The sequence below is a fragment of the Rhipicephalus microplus genome, chromosome 5 (assembly GCF_043290135.1).
Source record: "Rhipicephalus microplus isolate Deutch F79 chromosome 5, USDA_Rmic, whole genome shotgun sequence".
NCBI lineage: Eukaryota > Metazoa > Arthropoda > Arachnida > Ixodida > Ixodidae > Rhipicephalus > Rhipicephalus microplus.
In genome coordinates, this window is record NC_134704.1 from 176906165 (window position 1) to 176926141 (window position 19977).

Genomic DNA, 19977 nt, shown 5'->3' on the forward strand with positions numbered 1-19977 from the left:
TTTTCTTGCTTTTCCCATTGGACGTGGACTTTCGTAAGTTTGTTCCCGAGCCACAACCCTTCTTCACGTCGAAGTGCCTTCAATGCCACTTCATAACCCCATTTCACATGCTTCCCTTCAATGTCAAAGAGCTAGGTTGTCAAAGCACTCAGGCGCGAAGTGCACAGAGCGAAGTGATCTCAGTCTTTCGCATTCTACTTCTCACGGCGAACGGCCCACTCCCAGAGGCTCCGCGTTACGGGATCTTTAGGAAACCTGTAAAACAAATCCGGACTGTTATGTTTTGCACACTTAGATCGCGTCAGCTATAGCTCCCTTTAGTAACGAGCGCGGAATGACTATGTCAAAGACGTTTTCGTGTACGTACAGGTGAAATGAGAGGCCACAACCTTTTTTCAACCTGTTGACACATCTGTATACGACGCAAGAGGCAACCATTGTAAACCATTTGTCTTTACATGCCAACAAGGTGAAACAAGACCGGACGAAATCAGCAGTTCGCGATGGCGCTGAGCCAACACCACCTAGTCTAGGTCAACGTTTTTATTGTTCTAAAAACGTTGGTCTAGGTGGTGTTGGCTGAGCACGCTTTTTGCCACTGGCAAGATGGCAGTGGCTGGCTTCACTCGCACAGCGCCCCTTTCACTCCAGCAAGTTTTATGCATCCTCCTTGGTCGGCGCACACCTCTACTAGTAGCACACATTTGTCTAATCTACATACTTCTGACCTGTTTCTGCCTCCGTGTGTGTTCGCATGGCTTGAAGGTGCTTTCTCACGAAACAAAAAATCAGAAAATGTTCAGTGGTTGCACTTCATTACCTTATTTCTTTAAAGCTTACCTTTTTAAATTAGGTCACGAAGTTCAAAAGCGTATTTTCTTTCCTTTAAAACGAAACCGTAACCAGCAATTATTGAAGCCGCAAGTACGATTCACCGCTCGCAAGTACAAAAACTAGGCAATAATGTGCACCACCCATCATTCCCATGGTCGCTGAACGATCGTAGAGTTTCTGTATATGCTACCTTTAGGTAGCATATCTTAAGGTGGAATATGCAGTAACTCTAAACGATCGCAGCGTCAGAGTCCCTACAGTTAATTTTAGAAAACTCTATGCGCAACGCAAAACAATACCTTGCTAAATTATTACATAAAAAGCGATAAAGACTGTTTTTTAAAACATAAAAAGAAAAACTTGCTGAATAAAAATGCTCAACTTTTTTTGCTTTTTGTAAGATGGTATTAGTCATTTTCGTCATCTTTGTTGCTTCGCTTGCCTGCTTCATAATCAACACCTTTATCTATCCACTGTGTTGTAGCCAGTCAGTTGTTTGTCAGCCAATCCAATCCGCAGAACAACGCAGGCGTTAGTTCACTTGTCGGCCATTCCAGAACACCAGTGGTAGTGTTCTGTGAGAATACTAGCTAGGTGTATTTTAATTTGCAGGGGTCAATATCTGAACCCCAGTACTCGTGTCTCAGCCGTAACTGAGTCCGAAGCTTGCTGTGCGTGTCGAGTTAGTGAGTGAGACGTCGCCCATCAGGTATTACCTTTTCTCGGCGAGTAGACAACACGCACATGCCCCCGCGCAAAAATACGGCACGCCGTGGTCGGCCGTGGGCGAAGTTCGGAAATAGCGGTGATCGGACCGCGCAGGACGAAGCATCCGACGGAGCGGCGGTCGTAGCTTTGAGCGACGACAACATGACGAAACCCGGCAGTCCAGCGAAAAAGGCGGCCACACCGGCGCGCAAGGTGCCAGCAGCGCCGAAGCCTCGGCCTGGCGCCGCCGCCATTGAACAACCGGCGGCGAAAAAACGCGCCGTCGCCGCGACCAAGCCGGCGGCCGAAAAAGCAGTGCGAACCGTGAGCGAAGCCTCCGAGGACGACGGTGCTTTCGAGGCGCTCGTGCTCGATGCAGATGACGACGAAGATGTGCCCGCTGGAGACGAGGAGAACGTCGCCGAAGACGGTAACGAAGAAGACGCTGCGGCTAGTCGAGATGAGAACGATGAAGAGGGTGACGCAGAGGAACCACTGGGCGGTGCCGAGGTCGCTGAAGATGATGTCGAAGGTTGGGTAGACGAGGCCGCGGAAGGAGACCTCAACGAAGAAGGCGGCGAGGTGGAGGAAGGCGGCGACCACATCGAAGCGGTTGACGTCAAGGCAGAAGGCGGATTGGAAGGTGACGCTGAGAGGGATAACGCTCCCGGTGAAGATGCATCGGACGGGGATCCAGAAGCGAGCGCCGAAGGCAACGAAGGAGCGGAGCCTCAAGCAAATGGCGTTAAAATCGAGAACGGCGGAGAAGAAGATACGGCGGCTGCAGGTGAAGGCGAGACCATCGTTCGCGACCTGGCGCCTTCCGAGCGAGACTTCGTGATGGCCGAAGACGAGGAAGTCAAAGAGGAGCCGACGAGAGAGGTGAGCCGGCTGTGGGACCTGTGCCCCGACGTTGAGCTTGAGCAGGCAGAGACCATTACGGCGTCGCTGCACGAGAGCATCCGACGCTCGGTGCGCCAGTTCATCGAGAGACTGCTGCGGGTCGCCAAGGAGACGGGAGGGCTTCCCGAGGAGGCTATAGCTCAGGTGAGACATAGTCTATCGTGTGTTAAGCCCGTAACCACGAATCAACTTGCATTCATATTCGTAGTGCAAAAGAGAACCAGATGGAAGGAACGCATATACAGGACGAACATGAATGCAAGTGACTCAAGCTTACCCGCATCACTGCTTTGACACAAATCAACGTTATCCTCAAATCAACCTTATCCTTACCTCTCATTTTCCTAAACCTGCTCCTTTGTGTGCACATGACATGCTTTATAAACATATACCAGGATAGTGCTTGCAAGGCAAACTTTGTTATACTTTGCCATGCTTTATTCATGCTCCCAAATGCGCAACTGGGGCATAAGAACAATAAGAAAACGAAAAATAAGGGCAAAGCTGGTTTGTGAAGTTGGACTTTCGCCACTTTAGTAAAACTCGGTCTGTACGAAAAATGGCTTGAGCGAGTTAGTTGAGAGCCCAGCATAAATTTGGCCACATGCACTGAAATACTGTGTGCTGTGATACTGTGATCTTGGAGTATCGTTTTGTTTTCAGCAAGTGCTTCAAGCAGTACTTGAGGGCATAGTGCAGTACTTGAGGGTGTTGTGCAGAGCACCAATTTGAAGATTCGGCATTGTGATGAAATTGTGACTGGAAACTGTATGAAATTCATGCACAGACATTTATTTTTAAAGAATAAATATAGGTGTGAGTTGGTAATTGAGGATTATACCTTTGCATATATCTGGGGTTCGAGGTCCCAATAGCACGATAGGATTGTGAGGCACCATAGTTACAGGCTCTGGAAGTTTGGATCACCTGAGGTTCTTTGACGTGCTCCTAAATCCGAGTACACAGGCCTCGAACACTTTTGCCTCCAGCGATAATGCATCCGAGATTCGATCCCGCTACCTTCGGGATTTGCAGTCGAGTGCCATGACCACTAGACCAGTGCAGTGGGACTTCGTAGGTGTGTTCTGTTGCAAAGAATGACACGGACTTGATGCCTGTACTCGTTTTGATGGGGGCAGGATGCAAAACAAAATAGGCATGTAGTATTCAGCGCATGTTAGAACGCACCCAGGTTGTGCATAATAATCCGGAGCTCCATGGTACTGTGTTTCTTATAGCAGCCCATGTAATGCTGTAGGACATTAAACATAAGCGTTTTGCCATCTCGCAGGATGACCAGCCCATGTTTGGCTGCAGCCTCTGCAATGTCAAGATGCACAAGCCGGAGTTGTTTGACACCCATGTGGGAACACAACGCCACGTTAAGCGCCTTCGCTGGATGTACTTCATGGGCATGAACAGTTAGTACTATTGTTACTGTGTTTTTCTTATCGTTTCCGCATGTACAGCAAAGGTATCTGGAGCAACGTTTGTGCTATATATGGCAATGGTATGTACGGCATATCACAAAAGGTGCCTTCACGTTACTCCAAGATTACTGAATGTGTAATACGCTGTTATGGCGCATGAAACTGGAGCATAACGTTTTGACAGGGGTATTTTAAAAACATGCCAACAGTTTTGTTGATAATGCTAGCTAAATTTTGTACAGGAAGGGTACATGTGTGTACCTATTGCGTAGTGCTACATTTAATACTTCCTGCGAGTTGGGCCAAAGCCATAATATTCCCCAATATTGCACCACACAGCTCGAAAAGGCAAAAATCTGCAATCTCAAATTTGTTTTCCATCCAGCTTTGCAGAAACATGAGTGCTAGACACATAGTGCGAATTTTCTTATCATAGGTCATGCAAACATGCCATGGTCCATATTTGTACACACTGCTGTCCATGGTACTAACATAAATCTGGAGAACGTTAAATATGCTGCTGGCAATTCGATCACAGCTTGCATATCAGCGCAAACGCTCGTGAAGACTATCATTCCCTGCATGATCATGTGACCCTTCAGTGAAATATGACGCATGTACACTCGAGCGCCAACATAATCAATTGCAGCTTTGAAAAAGACAAGTCCACTTGCTCCAGCACACACACCTTAGTTACAAATTTCTCATTGCAAGCTTCCCTTTCCTGCCTTTTTACCGGAATAATAAGCACTCCCATCACTGCTGCTCTCCTTGGCATGGACTGGAGGAAACCATGATGTGTTTTTTCATTGTGTTCCACAGAGGAGCTGGGCAACTACCACTGCCGGGTGTGCCAAATCTCGGTGCCATGCAGGGACCACTTGGTGGGCCACCTGCGCAGCGACCGCCACCTGTGCCTCAGCAAGTCCCTGAATGTACACCCCAAGTATTCTGAACACGTGCTGTTGCAGTTCTACCCCGAGGGTGAGTGAGCCACGGGGTTCACGTTTCTTGCTTGCACTTATAGAATCATTTTGCAGTGCTCCATTCTCACATACCTGAGTCCAAGCACAAGAATAAGCAAGCCATCTGTCATTGCTTTTGTGTGCAAACTCTACTAGAAGGAGAATGACGAATTGTGGTAACATGACCACAGTGTTACACATAGGCAACGATGGGTGGGGATGGGAGAATCTTCATTTTGCAATGCTTTGTGGGAAAGGGTGAATTAAATGTGCGACGAGGCTGTGTGTACCTCATAAGAAAGCTCGGCATGTGTGTGTCACATAGCTACTGCAAAACTAATGAAAGACTGGGTTTGTGTTCAAGTATTTACTCGCATAATAAATGCACCCACAGTTGCAGTCTTTAAAATTTCTAATTTTTTTCTCCCACATAACAAGCACAAAAAACAAAAAAATTTCACCTGCTGCAGCCCACAAACTAGATTAACTGAATATGCTACTTTTAAAAGGTAGGATGTATAGTAACTCTATCGCGAACCAACACATAACGCGTCCTTGCCTGTTGATGTTTTTTCATTTTTTATTATGCTGAAGACCCTCCGTTCGCTCTCTCTCCTTCTTCGCCCTCTGCTGCATGCAGTTCGTTAATTTGCTTCTTATCTGTGTATGGCATGCCCCCTGTCTTCTTTAATTATCCGTACGCCACAGTGGGGATTTACGGACGGTGCAAGAGTAGAGACATCGCAGCTCACAAGCACTGATAGCAAAGGTTACGGAACTGCTCGCGCCAACAACCGGTGGCTTCTTGCAAATACGAAACATAAGGCTCAACCACATGCATGCGGTTTCTGAACGACAGTGGCATGATTTGCTGCCGCTATAACACCTACCGTACTGTCACGAAAGGCCATCAGTCACCGTCACATCGCAGGTATGTCGCAAGTTTCTGGAAAACCAGAAAAACTTGCCCAGAAAAGAGTGTAACGATTTCTGTAACATGATAGCACCCCTGATCCTTGCTTCAGTAGCAGTTTGCTCTTCATGCTTATGTGCGCTTTCCTCAAGGAACGCAAGATGTAGACTACCTTTTTTGCTGTCACAAGCAGAGAGCGAGGCAGCGGCCATGTTTTGTCGTTGATCTTGTTATCAGACAACTGTTCGTTTGGATGTTTCAGAGGAGAGTAGCTTACTGCAATGCCAAAGTTGTCATTGTGCAAATTTGCAAAGTGTGTCGTAGCATAGGCATACGCTTCTGGGCACACGTGAAGCTCTCAGCAAATAACACTGTCGCAGATAAACAAAAGATCATGAAAAAAAGAAAATCACGAAAGGCTTTTATAGAGGGCGCGAGGACAGCTTGCATAAAATAGCGCCATTAACCAAAGATGAGTGGAGTGCAGTAAGGAAGGAGGGAAACACAGAAGGACAAGGAGGTTAGTTTGCAAACAATGTACGTGTATATTGATTGCAAAAAGTTAAGCTATCCTCCTTCTCTCTGCCCCCCCCCCCCCCTTTATTATTTTTTGTTATAACATTTTTTGCTTATCCGGAAAAAGTTTTCGTAAAGTTACAATACATAATAAATGCCCCACCCCCCCCAGCTTTTCTTTGTTTTATCAGAAACAAAGTGTGGTTATTACGCGGGTATGTACTGTATTCAGATAAGACAGATGTTCTTTAGAAACTGATATTGTTACGGGGAGACATTTCACTATATATTTATGAGAGTTGTATGGCAGCGCACTCCAAAAGGACAAGACCCATCTGCATGAGTTTCTGTCAGTTTCATCCTCATTCCATCTCACTTCATCTTCGTCTATGCCAGTGCTTCATAAAAATATTGGCAGAATGTCGGTCTTTTCCGCCCTGCCGAGGTGGTCTAGTGGCTAAGGTACTCTGCTGCTGACCCGCAGGTCGCAGGATTGAATCCTGGCTGCAACTGCTGCATTTTCAATGGAAGCGAAAATGCTGTAGGCTTGTGTTCTCAGATTTGGGTGCACACTAAAGAACCCCAGGTGGTCGAAATTTCCGGAGTCCTCCACTACAGCATCTCTCATAATCATATGGTGATTTTAGGATGTTAAACTCCATATATCAATCAATCAATTAGTGGTCTTTTCCAAATTAGCAAATCTGCCTGTGTAGCGCTGCCTTTGTAAACTTTCTGTTGGACCAACTGGATATTTCTCTGTAGGCACAATACGGGCTTTTGTAGGGGTTGACCTGTTTCCCAGCACACTAATATACCATGGAAGGCCTTGGCCCAGCAGTAGAAGTGCCTGAACATTTGTGGACGACAGTGGCAGGCTCCCTTGCCCTGCAGGGAACGTTCACGAGGGAGACCTCTCCCAAGGACCAGAGGAAGAGTCATCCATAGTGTTGTTTCTGGCCAGCTCTGCCTACGTGCAACGGTGTTGTGCGGCACTGCTAAGGTAGTATTGTAGACACCCACGTATATTCCAGACTTGCATATAGTATGAGGTGTGTTTCGGAGATAAAAAACTGGAGAAAAAAAGCTTTCAACCTAATGTAGCCTGAGCAAAACGAGTTAAAGCCATTTATTCACGCACCTATTCATCGCTGTCTCATGCACTTTATTCTGAAGCTCTCTAGTCAGAGATGGCCTGACACAGCACCTCAGTTTGTTTCGTTCAGGGCGTTCGAAATCGAGCACGGCGGACGACTGCCTTGGGAATGCAGACCCACGCTTCGGTTATTCATGTGCACAGCATCGCAGGCGAGACCGGTTTCAGTCATCTGGCTGAAATCGCTTCCTGCTCTCCGAGCCTCAGCCCCTCTATATAGTACATGCACTTGATGTGGTTCTTAAAGGGTTAAGCAACCGCCGCCAAGATGTCCTCTAGTGGCAACGATGAGCTCGGCACGCAGGAGTTGTGCAGCAGTCGCCTCACCGAGGTGACACCAAAATGCGTCGAGCAAGAGTATTGATAGGAGCCCTCTATTGCTCTTGAATGAAGTGTGTAAATTGCCGTTCAACATCGAAAAACACTCCATTTTACAGCCCATGGAAACTTCTCAGGCCGCTGTCCTCAAAGAGGGCTTCTTTCTGTTTCCTCTCACCGAAAATTCTTCACTTGTCTATGCCAAACTTCCTACTTCTATTACCATTACATCACTGTTAAAGGCACTCGAATACTGCTTTCGCAGTCCTCACATAGTGTACAGTCGTTCTTCTCTGGAAGTAGGACTAACACTAGCTCTACCTAAGGCAGAGGCCTGGTGATGATGTTAGTGCCACGCAGTGATAAAATTAGAACTGTGGATTCTCAGCTGAAAATTCTTGGGATCCGTTTGTTTTCTGGGGCTAAAATTTTGCATCGTAAAAACTAGAAAAAAACCTCGAACTATTTGGGGGACAATAATTATTAAGGGGGCAGACTGGTATGGGACATTTTTTTTATATTTTCTTAAGTGATCTTGATCAAACTGCACAGGATTATGCAGTTTTTCTGCTGATTTTCATATAGTTAATTAGTTTTTCTGTAACTCATTTTGTGTCAGATAACTTAAGTTTACCCCCTATTTTTTAAGGCTGCCATAGAAAAAAAGTGCTTAATTAAACGTGATATTTAAGATGAGCCAACATAGACTAATGACTATAAATTGAAAGTATGCAAGTTTCTTTTGTGTTTAGGGCTTTCTTGGTTACTTTACACCAAAATGAGCTATCCATTTTTGAAAGCTGTTGGAGTTATGTCAGAATATTGATGAGTAATTGATTAAAAAGACTTGTGCTCTAATTTCTGCTCCCATATATGCATTCTATACACCTACTGGTTTCTATTGGAAAAAGAATTATTGTTGTACCTGCCCTAGCTGCAGAGATATTGAGGCCTCAATATTCAACAGCCGTAAATTAACCTTCTTTTTTATATAAAAATATGAAAAACTGAAAAAACACAGCTTCTTCAAAAAGCAATAATCATGGTGCGCATGTTTTGCAATCCTCATAATGGTGTTCATAAATTCGTAGCAGAGCTTCTAACACAAGTGCTGGCAAATTATAAAGAAGCCTCGAAGTCGGATCCCCATTTTTTCGCAGGTTCTGCTTGTTAACAGCACCAAGAATCTGAACAGTTAGAATGACATTACAAAAAAAAAAACTACCACTTCCTGGTGTATGAAAATTTACAGAGAGATAGAAAAATACTTGCAGAAACCAAATATGCGAATTTTAAAAAATGAATTTTTTTGCCACTTTTTTGGTCCCAAAGACCAGTCTGCCCCCTTTAACATTGCAAGGCTGAGCTAAAGGAGCCATGGAGTGTGTATAAATTGACATCAAGTAACTTTGCTCTGCCCCTGTTCAAAGACTCACGGTTTTGCAATGATGTTGGTATAGCAGGAAGTAGTGTTTGTGGCTATACTTTTTCAAGTCATAGCTCTTCGATGCCTGCTTATGGATTGAGCGTTGGCATTCCTCGACCCTCATATCTAAAAGAATAAATGCACTCAAAGATGGAAAAAACACGAAGTGAAACATAGATGTCGAAAGGTTGCAAAAGAAAGCCAAGTGTCACGGGAGGCTACGAGATGGCACCAGAGTAGTGCACCTCATCTTGGGGAGGTTGCTGGTGGCGAGTGCTGTGAATTGCACACATGTGCTGGGCCTTGCAATCTTCAGATTAACAGGGCAGTCATGCTGCAGAAGACAAATTGTCTGCACGAGCCAATATATAATGTAATGAAGACTACACTCAAATATCACTATAATGAGGGGCACAAACTTGTGGAATTTTTATTTTTGCTATGACGGCAACTGCAAACGTGCAAGTCCACGGCTGGTTGGCACAAGGTTCAATCCGGGGTCATAATGATGGGTTGCAGATTCGTGCTTCCCTTTCTTGAGGCTACATTCAGCGCTCATAGCACCAGCCCTGTGCTAAGGATATGTGCAGAAACCTGCTGCACCCCAACGGCATGTGCTTATGCTATATTGAGGCATATAGATAGGGCAGATAATCGTGCCTGCATTTATTCAGTATGCTTAATAGAAGGCAGAGTACCTTCTGCGCCTGCTGTCTCTGGGAATTTTTCATTTGCTAGATTTGTACCCTCATGATCAACTGTATTATTGGGGAGAGTGGGTAATAAATACAAAGATAACAAAATTCAAGGGGTAATATCGTATTTGCTTGCCTAATGGACCCATCTTTTTTTCGTTTTTTTTTTTTTTAAGTTGACCCCAATTAGAGGGGAGGGTTCATTACTTGGGGATAGTCCTATCAAATTACTAAGCACAATAAAAAAGATTTGGAAAATATTTCAGCATGCAGAATGACGCCTACATTATAGTCACAATCAATATGATGTGACGTAGATCACAGCAATCCAATTAATTCCTATGAAGAATGATATCCTAGGTTATTTTGCCAAATAAGTTCAAGGTTGCAAATTCTGATTTGCTGTCAGACACTTAAAGGAAAGGCTAAGGAAAGCTTGCAGTTCGGCATATGAATGTGTCATACAAAAAAGCTGGTGCTTTGTCAGCTGTTCTATTACTGTGTAATAGTAGTGAATCTGGCGGCAGTTAAGGAAAAACTGGCTAATGTTGTCAATGTAAATAGAATGTTGGTGACTTAACACCACTGGGTCATGTGGGAAAACACATCAATTGCTTTGGTACAGTTGTCAGGACATCAGACCCGATTGGTCCACTGTTTCAAGCCCTTCAATCAGAACAGGGTTCAACGTTCTTAATTGTTTGTCAGTGTGTCGCCCCGCCGCGGTGGTCTAGTGGCTAAGGTACTCTGCCGCTGATGCGCAGGTCGCGGGATCGAATCCCCGCTGCGGCGGTTGCATTTCCGATGGAGGCGGAAATGTTGTAGGCCCGTGTGCTCAGATTTGGGTGCACGTTAAAGAACCCCAGGTGGTCAAAATTTTCAGAGCCCTCCACTACGGCGTCTCTCATAATCATATGGTGGTTTTGGGACGTTAAACCCCACATATCAATCAATGTTTGTCAGTGTGCTGTGCAAGCCAGAAAGATGCTGTCTGCATCTTTCTGCAAAAAAAGGCATGTGAAGGACAGCAAGTGTAATGCAATGCTTACGGAGTGACAGCAGATTAGCTGAAATTGAGTTTGCTGTGTAGTTGGCATAGGACGCCCGCTCACCTCTGCCAATGCAATACGAGAGGCCGGGTCTACGTGACTTGCAGGTCCAGGTATTCCCGTCCTCTTAGATACAGCTATGACTAGGCTTAGTTTATGTTAGCATGGCTGGGTGCACTGCTATTGTAAGCATTTTTCGTCTGTCACATCATTGTCATCCATGTATGTCTAATTGTAATTGTTCCAGTTGTGGGTGCTAACTGGGATGTGGCCTAATGAATGGGTTTCTTTAGTTTCCATCATTTTTATATGGTGGTGATGCCAGGTAGTCACCTTGCTAGTGTTCCTAGGTGGTGCACCGCTTGCATTGGTTCCCGGCTCGAAAGAGCCAACTGGTGCAGCCTTCATGTAGGCTTCTGTCTTGCTAGGCAGTTATGCGTGCATATGGCTTCTCGAGAACACTGTCAGTAGAAAAGAAGAGGGAGCTGTTTGATTTTTTGTTTCATTTTGTGGGCACATGTAGCAGCAATCTGCCTTAGTAGGCAGGGTTTTGCTCTGCTAATTTTGAAGACGTTGGTTCAGTTCCTGGCTGTGATGGTCACATTTTGATGTGAGTGAAATGCAATAACTCCCGTGTACTTAGAATAAAGAATTCCATCTCGTCCAAGTCATTATGGAGTTCTTCGCTATGGTGTACATCTTCATAGTAGTTAAACAAGGCTGAAAGGAAAATAAAATCTTGATGCAGTTGAGAATTCCCGGAGAGGTGTTGCTGGCTCCAGCAACAGCCCTTTGTTGAAGGATTCTTCCTCTCATTATTGTGTTGTGGATATGGCGCATAAAACTCGAGAATACAGGCAACAACATGGATAGTTCTGTGAAAAATTACCAATGAGATAATCAGCTATGTTGGGCACGCTGTGGTGGAGATAGCATGGGAAAAGTGCTTTGTATGCTTGCTTATGTGTAGGTTTTCATTAAACGAACCTTGGCAGCTTCGTTTTTGTAGGAAGTCATTTTAATGAATTAACTTGTGGCAGTTGAATACTACAACTTGAGTATCTATAACTCTACTAATTCATATTGACTTACTTAAATGGCCATTTAAAATTTGTTGAGGAGTGCCGTAGGCAAGAATATTATGTAAACTTATGGGTGTGGCGGTTCAATGACCCCCCCCCCCCTTTTTTTTTTTTTTGAAGCAAGGGTCCTCTCCAGTAGGATCAATCTGCCAAGTGCCTAGATAGAAGCAAGAAGCATACTCGTGCCTGTAGCACCACTAGGTACCTGTTAGCAACAGTACTCATCCTCCTATATCAGTGGCAGGTAGCAGACCATTACCTCACGTGCTGGGATGTTTGTCGGCCCCACCTGATGCAAATGAGGCTTGGGTCTACACAGCGGCCATCTGTTTACAGCTGTGACAGCACCTGGGAACGACAGCATGGCGAATCGTCTATTCTAATAGGTCATGTATAGTTGCCTTATTATTATTGAAGCATGACTTCATTTGCATCGGAATGATTTCCAGCCATGGCACAAATGTTGGCTTGGACATGTCGACCTATTGCGCATGCTAGCCGACACCACCACACAGCCACGTTCAATCGCTGCCGTGGATCAAGTGTTCCACGTAGTATTTTTTGCCAGTGACAACACAATCACCAACCGCCTTCTCTGAAACATTCAAAACTTCAAGCGTTTGTTGGTTCCTCAAAGGATTAGTGCTCACTTATTGAATTGAATCATGTTTATTCTGCAACAACAATGTGAGGATGACCAAGCAGAAAAGCTGCGCTAAGCAGCTTGAGGGGAACCTGTGGTGCCATCTGAATAAGTGTCTGCAACCATGCAGTGATCTCTCGGCAGACTTTGGGAGGGCAACTGCGGACTTGTTGGGGAGCAGCATCTGAATAAGTGTTGGGGTGCCATCTGAATAAGTGTCTGCAACCATGCAGTGATCCCTCGGCAGACTTTGGGAGGGCAACTGCGGACTTGTTGGGGAGCAGCACGAGTGCTTGTGGGAAGGGCCCACTTTTGGAGGACTTGTAGAGTTTCTCTTTCGGTTATTAATCTGGCATGAAAAAGTGAGGACGAAGGTGCTTTGCAGCTACCAGGTGTAGCAAGTGAGGCCACACATCTTCGCCCAATGTTTGCCTGTAGTGACAAGATAGTGGGTGGACACCGGACTATCTGGTTCTGCACAAGATGCAGTGGTTCTTGCAAGAACACCACTTGTCTGTCCTGGCATGCGTTTGTGCTGGGTAAAAGATGGCAAATGTCTGACGAGGGCTTGCTGCATGGTGTAGGGTTTGTACTTGAAATAGCAGTTAGCTTCCCAAAGGCCAGTCTGGGAGACCCAGTGGCATCCAGCAGCAGAAGCGCTGGTGACGCTGCTCACCGTGGTGGCACTTGATTTTTGTTGCCAGTAGGTTATAAACATTACAGTTGTGGCAGTGCAGCTTGAAGATTAGCAGAATCCTGCAAGGAGGGTTGATGCTGTGGTGATTGGCTGAGGTTTACCGCCATTGATCCTAAGCCTTGCGTGGTGGCCACTGTGCAACGCCAAGCTGGCTTCAGGGTTGAAAGCCGCCTTGGGTATTCTTGCAGATGGCATTCTTGGCTGTCAAACTTTGGTAGTGCTAGTAGTTCGTGGATGTGGAGGTCTTGCACTGCTCGCAGTGGCTCCTAGAGGGGCTCCAGTGAGTGCTTAGAGTTCTGTTGGTCAGGATCCGCAATGTTGCCACCCGAATGGGGGCTCTGCCTTTGGGTGCGCAGAGGCCCTCACGAAAGAGGCAAACATGCACACCTGACCTCCTCACGGCGGCCAAGCTGTGCTCACTTTCCAGGATGTTTATGGCCATCTCACTTTTCTTCTGCTCGACAGACGAGGTGAAAAGCTTGCTCCAGCCACAGCCACAACAACAGCAGCAGCAGCAGCAGCCATCTGCAACCACAAGTCAGCCGTCGGCCACTGGTAAAGGGAAGGTAAAGCTCGCCACTCGTGCTTTTGAGGGGTACCAGGGGGTACGCATCGTCACCTGTGCTCTTCGGAGAGCCGACACTCACCCGAGACGGCGCACAGCCGAGTTGATAACACATTGTGTCGGTGTACTTCATCTTGCATCCCATTGTCGCAAGACGTGCACTTGTGGAACAAGCACCACGTTCGTCATCATCTATAGTTCAAGCAGTGTGCCACCCTGTAGCATTTTATTTTTCGTTTCATTGTTCTCAGCTCACTTTGCGAGGCAAGGGCATTTTGAGTTTTCTCGTTTTGTTCTTATACTTTTTTCAGTGTGCACAGCCTTCAACCGTTGCAGTGGCATTATGTCAATGTGTCATTTAGGGTGACACAACATGTCTACACTTTATTTGATTTAGCATCACTTCTTGCTTGACAGTTAGTTAAAGGTAATGCAATAAAAAGAATATTATAGATTTTTTTTTTCACTCAGGATCGTCACTATATGAATTTTTCTTATCTGCACTGCTTTCGCAATTCATTGCCCGGTGCTAACCCAGTTGCGTTCGCATTTTTATGAATTCCACATGAAAATGTGTTTGGATATATGCTTATTGTGGGTGACTGATGTAGTGGAAGCTCGCACATTCAGAAGAGGGACCAGCAACTGTTTTTTCTCAACCTATTTTTATACATGGTGACAGAAAGCTCACCCTTCATAGGTTTTGTATCTGCAGTAGTTAATCCGAAAAGCTCGTAGTTATATTACTAGCAGTATTTTTCTCTCTGAAAGCCCCGAAACACAGATGTACCTTCCCTCCAGCAATGCTGATAATTGATAACGACGTTGCCAGCTCTTCTCGCGATACATGAAAGCTGTTGTTGTTCTGTTTTCGAAGGAATTCCTGTAGCTATGCTTAGCTGCCTTTATTTTGAGCGTTTCAATTATTGTTTAACTTAATTTCTATTATGTAGTGTGCGCCTGCGCCCAAGGCTGCCTATGTCATGGGTAGCTTGTCCCATTGTTGTTACTCTCCCAATACACGAGCCAAGTCAAGTCATCTAAAGCATCACTATGCATATTACATGACTGTGCCATTGAGCAGTGCACGTCATTTTTGAGACTAAGCGTAGGCAGCAAAGCTACGTCTCTCCAAAATCCTAGCAACCTGGAAATTGCGTGCACGGTTGCATCAAGGTACGCTGATGAGCATAGGATTATTACGTCATGCGAATGCAGTGCCAGTTTAAGCCTATTATAAACGCAGGTCTACATGTTCATTGTTATGAAGTAATATGTCTTAATATGAAAAAAGAAACTATCACTATTTCAATACTAACAAAAAAATCGTCGACCGGCTACAGCAATCGACAGTCACGTGGCCAGGTAGATCAGATCATTCATGTTCCCGCCTCCTGAGGCGACACAGATAATTTTTCGCTCCTTTCAATGAAAAAATAAAAATATAAATTCACCTCTCACGTAAAAAATGAGGTTGGTTTGAGTCAATGTGACGGACAATATTTCCACCAGTGGAGTCATCTCATTTCATTTCTTGTTCTGGGCGATTTTCGGTCCCTTCAAGAGTACGATTGTGCACATTGTGCCTACAACATACTACCTTGTTTCTTCTTAGCAACTATTTTTTATATATATTGCACTTGTGTAATCTTTGTTCACAGAATAGCATAAGTGAAATTTGTTGTCAAAATGTATTCGTTTTCTTACATTTAGTGCCTGGCCACATAGATGCTTTTTTTACTATGGCCAATTAGACGGAGGAAAACATAGTAAAGCATTTTGCCACTTGAAGGCCACAAAACACAGGGCTGTTTTTTAAAAACAATAGTCTTTCTTGGGGACCTTTGACGCAAACATTTTAGTCTGTCTGTCTGTACATTTGTCTGTTTGTACGTCACTCATGTCTCACGTGTTGCGTGACTTGATGCGCTTGTTCGCCTCCGCTGCACGCTCGAGGCACTCTAACACAATGCCTCCAGAATACCATTCACCAATTTTCTTGCGCAGAACATCAAATAAACATTTTGTTCACTCTCTCCCGACGAAAGACTATGGTCTTTCGACGACATTTGCAGCGTAATATGCAGATATGGGGGCGTTTTTTTTTTTTCTTTTTTCAGTAACTTTCTAGATTTTTGGGCATTTCTAAATCACGGAATTTTAAAAAACCCCTCACTAGCCTCTCAAAGTTAAAAGAACGAGCGCATTGTTCTCTCCTGGTGTTTTTAATTTTTCTTGCACACTTCGTGATGCAGACAGGGAACCCCATGACATCTCTAGTGTACATGCTCTTGATTGGTCCATATACGCGAAATATCAGTTTTGAATTGGTTGCTGCACCGCTTTGCCATGCAGCCGCCAGCCCGTTCTCGTCTCACATGACTATCGTGCGCAATCAACTGATGTTGCATCATTTTGTGTGTTTACGACTGCACAAGTAGCGATAACAGCATGTAGTTGAGAACCGCAAAATTCTGATAGGCTCAAACACATAGTGCTGACATTGTTCACGTGCTCTAAGAAGCAAGTGGCGAGGAGGATATATTGCCTGTGCAAAGAGTTGCTAAGGCGGGAAGGAAACCGCTCTCACATTTTTCACTGCTGAGTGGTGAGGGGCCCTTTAACGGTAATAAGAGTACGAGCAAGGTTTTCATTGGCTGATGAATTAGGCATCTATTGCAAAAAGCAAGGCCGTCTTATTTTCTGAGTCAATGATAGGTTGTCAGTGTCGTGTATGTCAGTGGGCAAAGTGCAGGTGAGGTATTGTACCGGTGTCTATTCGCGGTTGTGTCGGAGGTTGTCAGTAGTTGCTGTAGAGAAGGTGCATTTTGTTTGGCCCTGATGGAGGAAGGTGTATCAGAGAGGGCGTTTTGCACGATGAAGGCACAGATTCGTTTTTGTTCTTGAGGCCATACCACACAGGCGCGTTGCAGCATGTGAGTACGTGGCTTTTTGACGTGGCGTCACGTCCTCTCACTATGGAGAGAGAGGGCTCATGGCTACACGAAGCTGCGCTCCCCTCTTTCTCAACAGGAAGAGTATGTGGCATCGCACGATAAAGACATGCGCTGACGAGCTCCAACGCGCACGTGTAGTCAGGCCTACATGGTTGTCGTCTACTCCCCTTCTTGACTACTACATTTTGGCTCTTTTTTTTCGCTACCCCATTTGATGCCAGGGGCAGAAAAGTGCAGATAAACGTCCTGACAAAGGCAAGGCAAATGCAGGTGAGTTGTGGTGCTTTGCTATTTTTATGACGGGAGTTAAAAAAACCCTGTACCTTGAACGTCTCTACTCTCGAAAGCTACCTTCCGATGTTTTGCCATCGCAAAGTATGGCATTGTAGACAAAGCAGTATGAATGATGTGTAGATGTGAATTCCCATGCATAGTATTTATTATTACATGACACTCATGTTATGCTAAACAGTTAACCCTTTCAGGGTTCATTTTTTTTTTTTTTTGCAAAATGCAGATCAGAAGTGAGTATTTTTTTTATATTGCTAAAATGAATTATTCAGACCATTCTCTCTAAGAAAAAAGAAAATTGTCTAAATCTTTTCCTTGAGACCATAATGAGACACATAAATTTTGTGTTGATACATACAAATAGTTTATTCATAGTAACATCAAGCAAAATCCTAAACAATAGTACCTTTACATTTTTAATAAATAAGAATTAGGCATTATAACAAACATAGCTCACAAACAAAAATAAGTGCACCAGGGTACTTTTTTAGTGAAAAATGTTTTTACTCTTAACACTACACACTAGGGATTAGTAACCTTCGATCCGATCCTAATTGTATCCCTGCACACGCTTTTGAAATGTGACTCCTTCATGATTATCTGAGTCTGAACTCTTAAGTAAATCCGCATCTAATCAATTGAAATCTAATGAGTCAGATTCTGCACTTGGGCAATAGTCTGCGTTCGAAAAATAGCTGTTTGACTTAATAGCAGAACAAACTGTGCGAGTGAGTGCACAGAAGAAATTTCTATGGTTGTGCGCCTAGCGGCGAAACGAGAAAAAGCTATAGTACGTCTTTTTGGCAACGATACAGAGATAGTTTATCTGAGTACTCAAAACGGAAAATGCAGCCACGGCATCATCTTCAGTGCAATCTAACGTCACACGGAAGCATTAATCGTTCTCTGGGGAGCAGTGAATGAGAGAACCACAAGCAGTGACCCTTTGAGAGATTGGAAACCAGACAGCAATCAGCTTTGTGGGTGCGAGAAACAATTGCCACCTGAAGGATCAAATCGAAACCAGCCGCACCGCCTGCACGCATTCGGATGCAGAAGAGATAGCTGCCACGCTGCTTTTAAAAGCAAAAAAAAAAAGAAAATAAGGAACGGGGAGATATTAGTTACTGAAAAAATTTCATGTCTTCCCGAAGTGTGGCAGCGCATTCTAAGCAAAAAAATTATCGATCAGTTGGACCTTTAAAATTATCCCCGCCGCGTGCACGCTAGAATGTGCAAGCGACTTACAAAGCACCACATTCTTATTCATAAAAAAAAAAGAGAGATATCAGCGCATAAAAACATTCATGATTTCTTGAAGCATGGCAGCACATGCCAAACGAGCAAAATGCTCGAAAAGGGCGCGCTCTAAAAATGAAGACAGTGCCTTACATGTACGATGTCCACGTTAAGTGCTGCGGTTCATGTATGGCAAAAACCCTTAAAGGGTTGATATCTGCAGCATATGTTACGTCTTGAAAGATTTGTTATTGTTTTGTGGTATTGCAATAACCTTTGTTGTCTTGAAGAGTGACCTGTGTGTACTATTTAAGAACTTAAGCGCGTTCAGACTGAGTGCCATCTTTAGCTACATGTAATAGAAACCTCGTGCGGCATGCATTAACAAGCAAATCATGATTCTATTGTTGTAGGAGGTTGTACTGATCAGTAATCGTTAAAAGTAATGTGTTGTAAGTTGCTTTTACATTATGCCATTCCAGGCTTAGCTAGATCAGTAGCTTGATGACTTCAATCAGCATCACTTGCATTTCGCACGGCTCGTAACTTGTTTGTGCCATGGTCGGAACAGGCAGCACTGGACAGCAGTCCACGAGGGATCAGTCGCCACCGGCTTCTGCAAGCCAGGGCTTCATATTCCACTGTGAGGTGTGCCAAGTGATCGCATACCACGAAGACCAGATTCAGGAGGTAAGAACAGAAATTGGCGATGCACTTGGAAGAAGGTTCTGTGGTAGCAATGGGAGAATACATAGCAAAATTGGAGTTCAAACCGAATGATGATCGTTTCAAATAATTTCTAGTAAAGAATTTTGAACGGTGTAAACAGTCGAGCCCTGCTACAATAAAACATTTTTAGTTTACCATCAGCAGTTCATAAAAGTCAAAGAATAAATATTCTCACCACAAAGAACGCTTTTTCTTCTGCCACCCCGCTTAAAAAAATATGGACGATGCAATTTTAAGCTTAAGTATTTAATGCTGTGCAATAAACACAATCTTGAACATTTTTATGCATTTTCAGAACATAAAAATACGAATACGTCTATGAAGCAGGATTTCCAGCCGTACGGTCCTACTCATAGGGTATTTTCGGAATTTTTTCGGCCAGCATAGGGTAGTAGGGCGGTGACATAGGGTAATTTCAACTTTTGCTCATCATTTACCAGTGAAAAATGTAGAAGGGCTTCTCATTGCGGAAGTATGTGTAGACATTCGGGGAAGCAGACGGACCAAATGCCGATGACAGTCACCGCACCGCCGACACTGACTCGGTAGCAAATAGGGATTTTTAGAATACCGTTTGCAAGCACTGCGGGCGTAGCGGGCGCCATATGAGTTTTAGAATAGCGTTTGCCCTGTTGCAAACCGCTACGCACGATTGCAGTGACACCGTAGCCTCGAAACCAGCGCTTGCGGGCCACATGCGGGCTGCAATCGCCGCATGCAATTTCAGATTTTCTGCGTGCAGCCCGCGAACGCGAACGCCGACTCGCGTTACGACGCATGCGCAGTAGCAGCGACCGCAATGCAAGGGCTCGCAATGCGCTATTCTAAAGCTCCCTAATAGGGATGCGGCTGACATTGCCG

At 44.7% G+C, this 19977-nt stretch overlaps 1 protein-coding gene across 2 annotated transcripts in view; it reads left to right on the plus strand.

The window, feature by feature from the left end:
- The first annotated feature begins 1399 nt into the window (after positions 1–1399).
- LOC119174107 (uncharacterized) overlaps positions 1400–19977 on the plus strand; it is a 76313-nt gene continuing 57735 nt past the window's right edge. For both annotated transcript variants that reach the window (XM_037424912.2, XM_037424913.2), the window contains exons 1-6: positions 1400–2589; positions 3737–3866; positions 4698–4859; positions 13801–13901; positions 17079–17127; positions 18959–19077. In XM_037424912.2, the coding sequence (XP_037280809.1) occupies positions 1579–2589; positions 3737–3866; positions 4698–4859; positions 13801–13901; positions 17079–17127; positions 18959–19077 (1572 nt within the window). In that variant the 5' untranslated portion in view covers positions 1400–1578. The remainder of the gene's footprint in view (positions 2590–3736; positions 3867–4697; positions 4860–13800; positions 13902–17078; positions 17128–18958; positions 19078–19977) is intronic.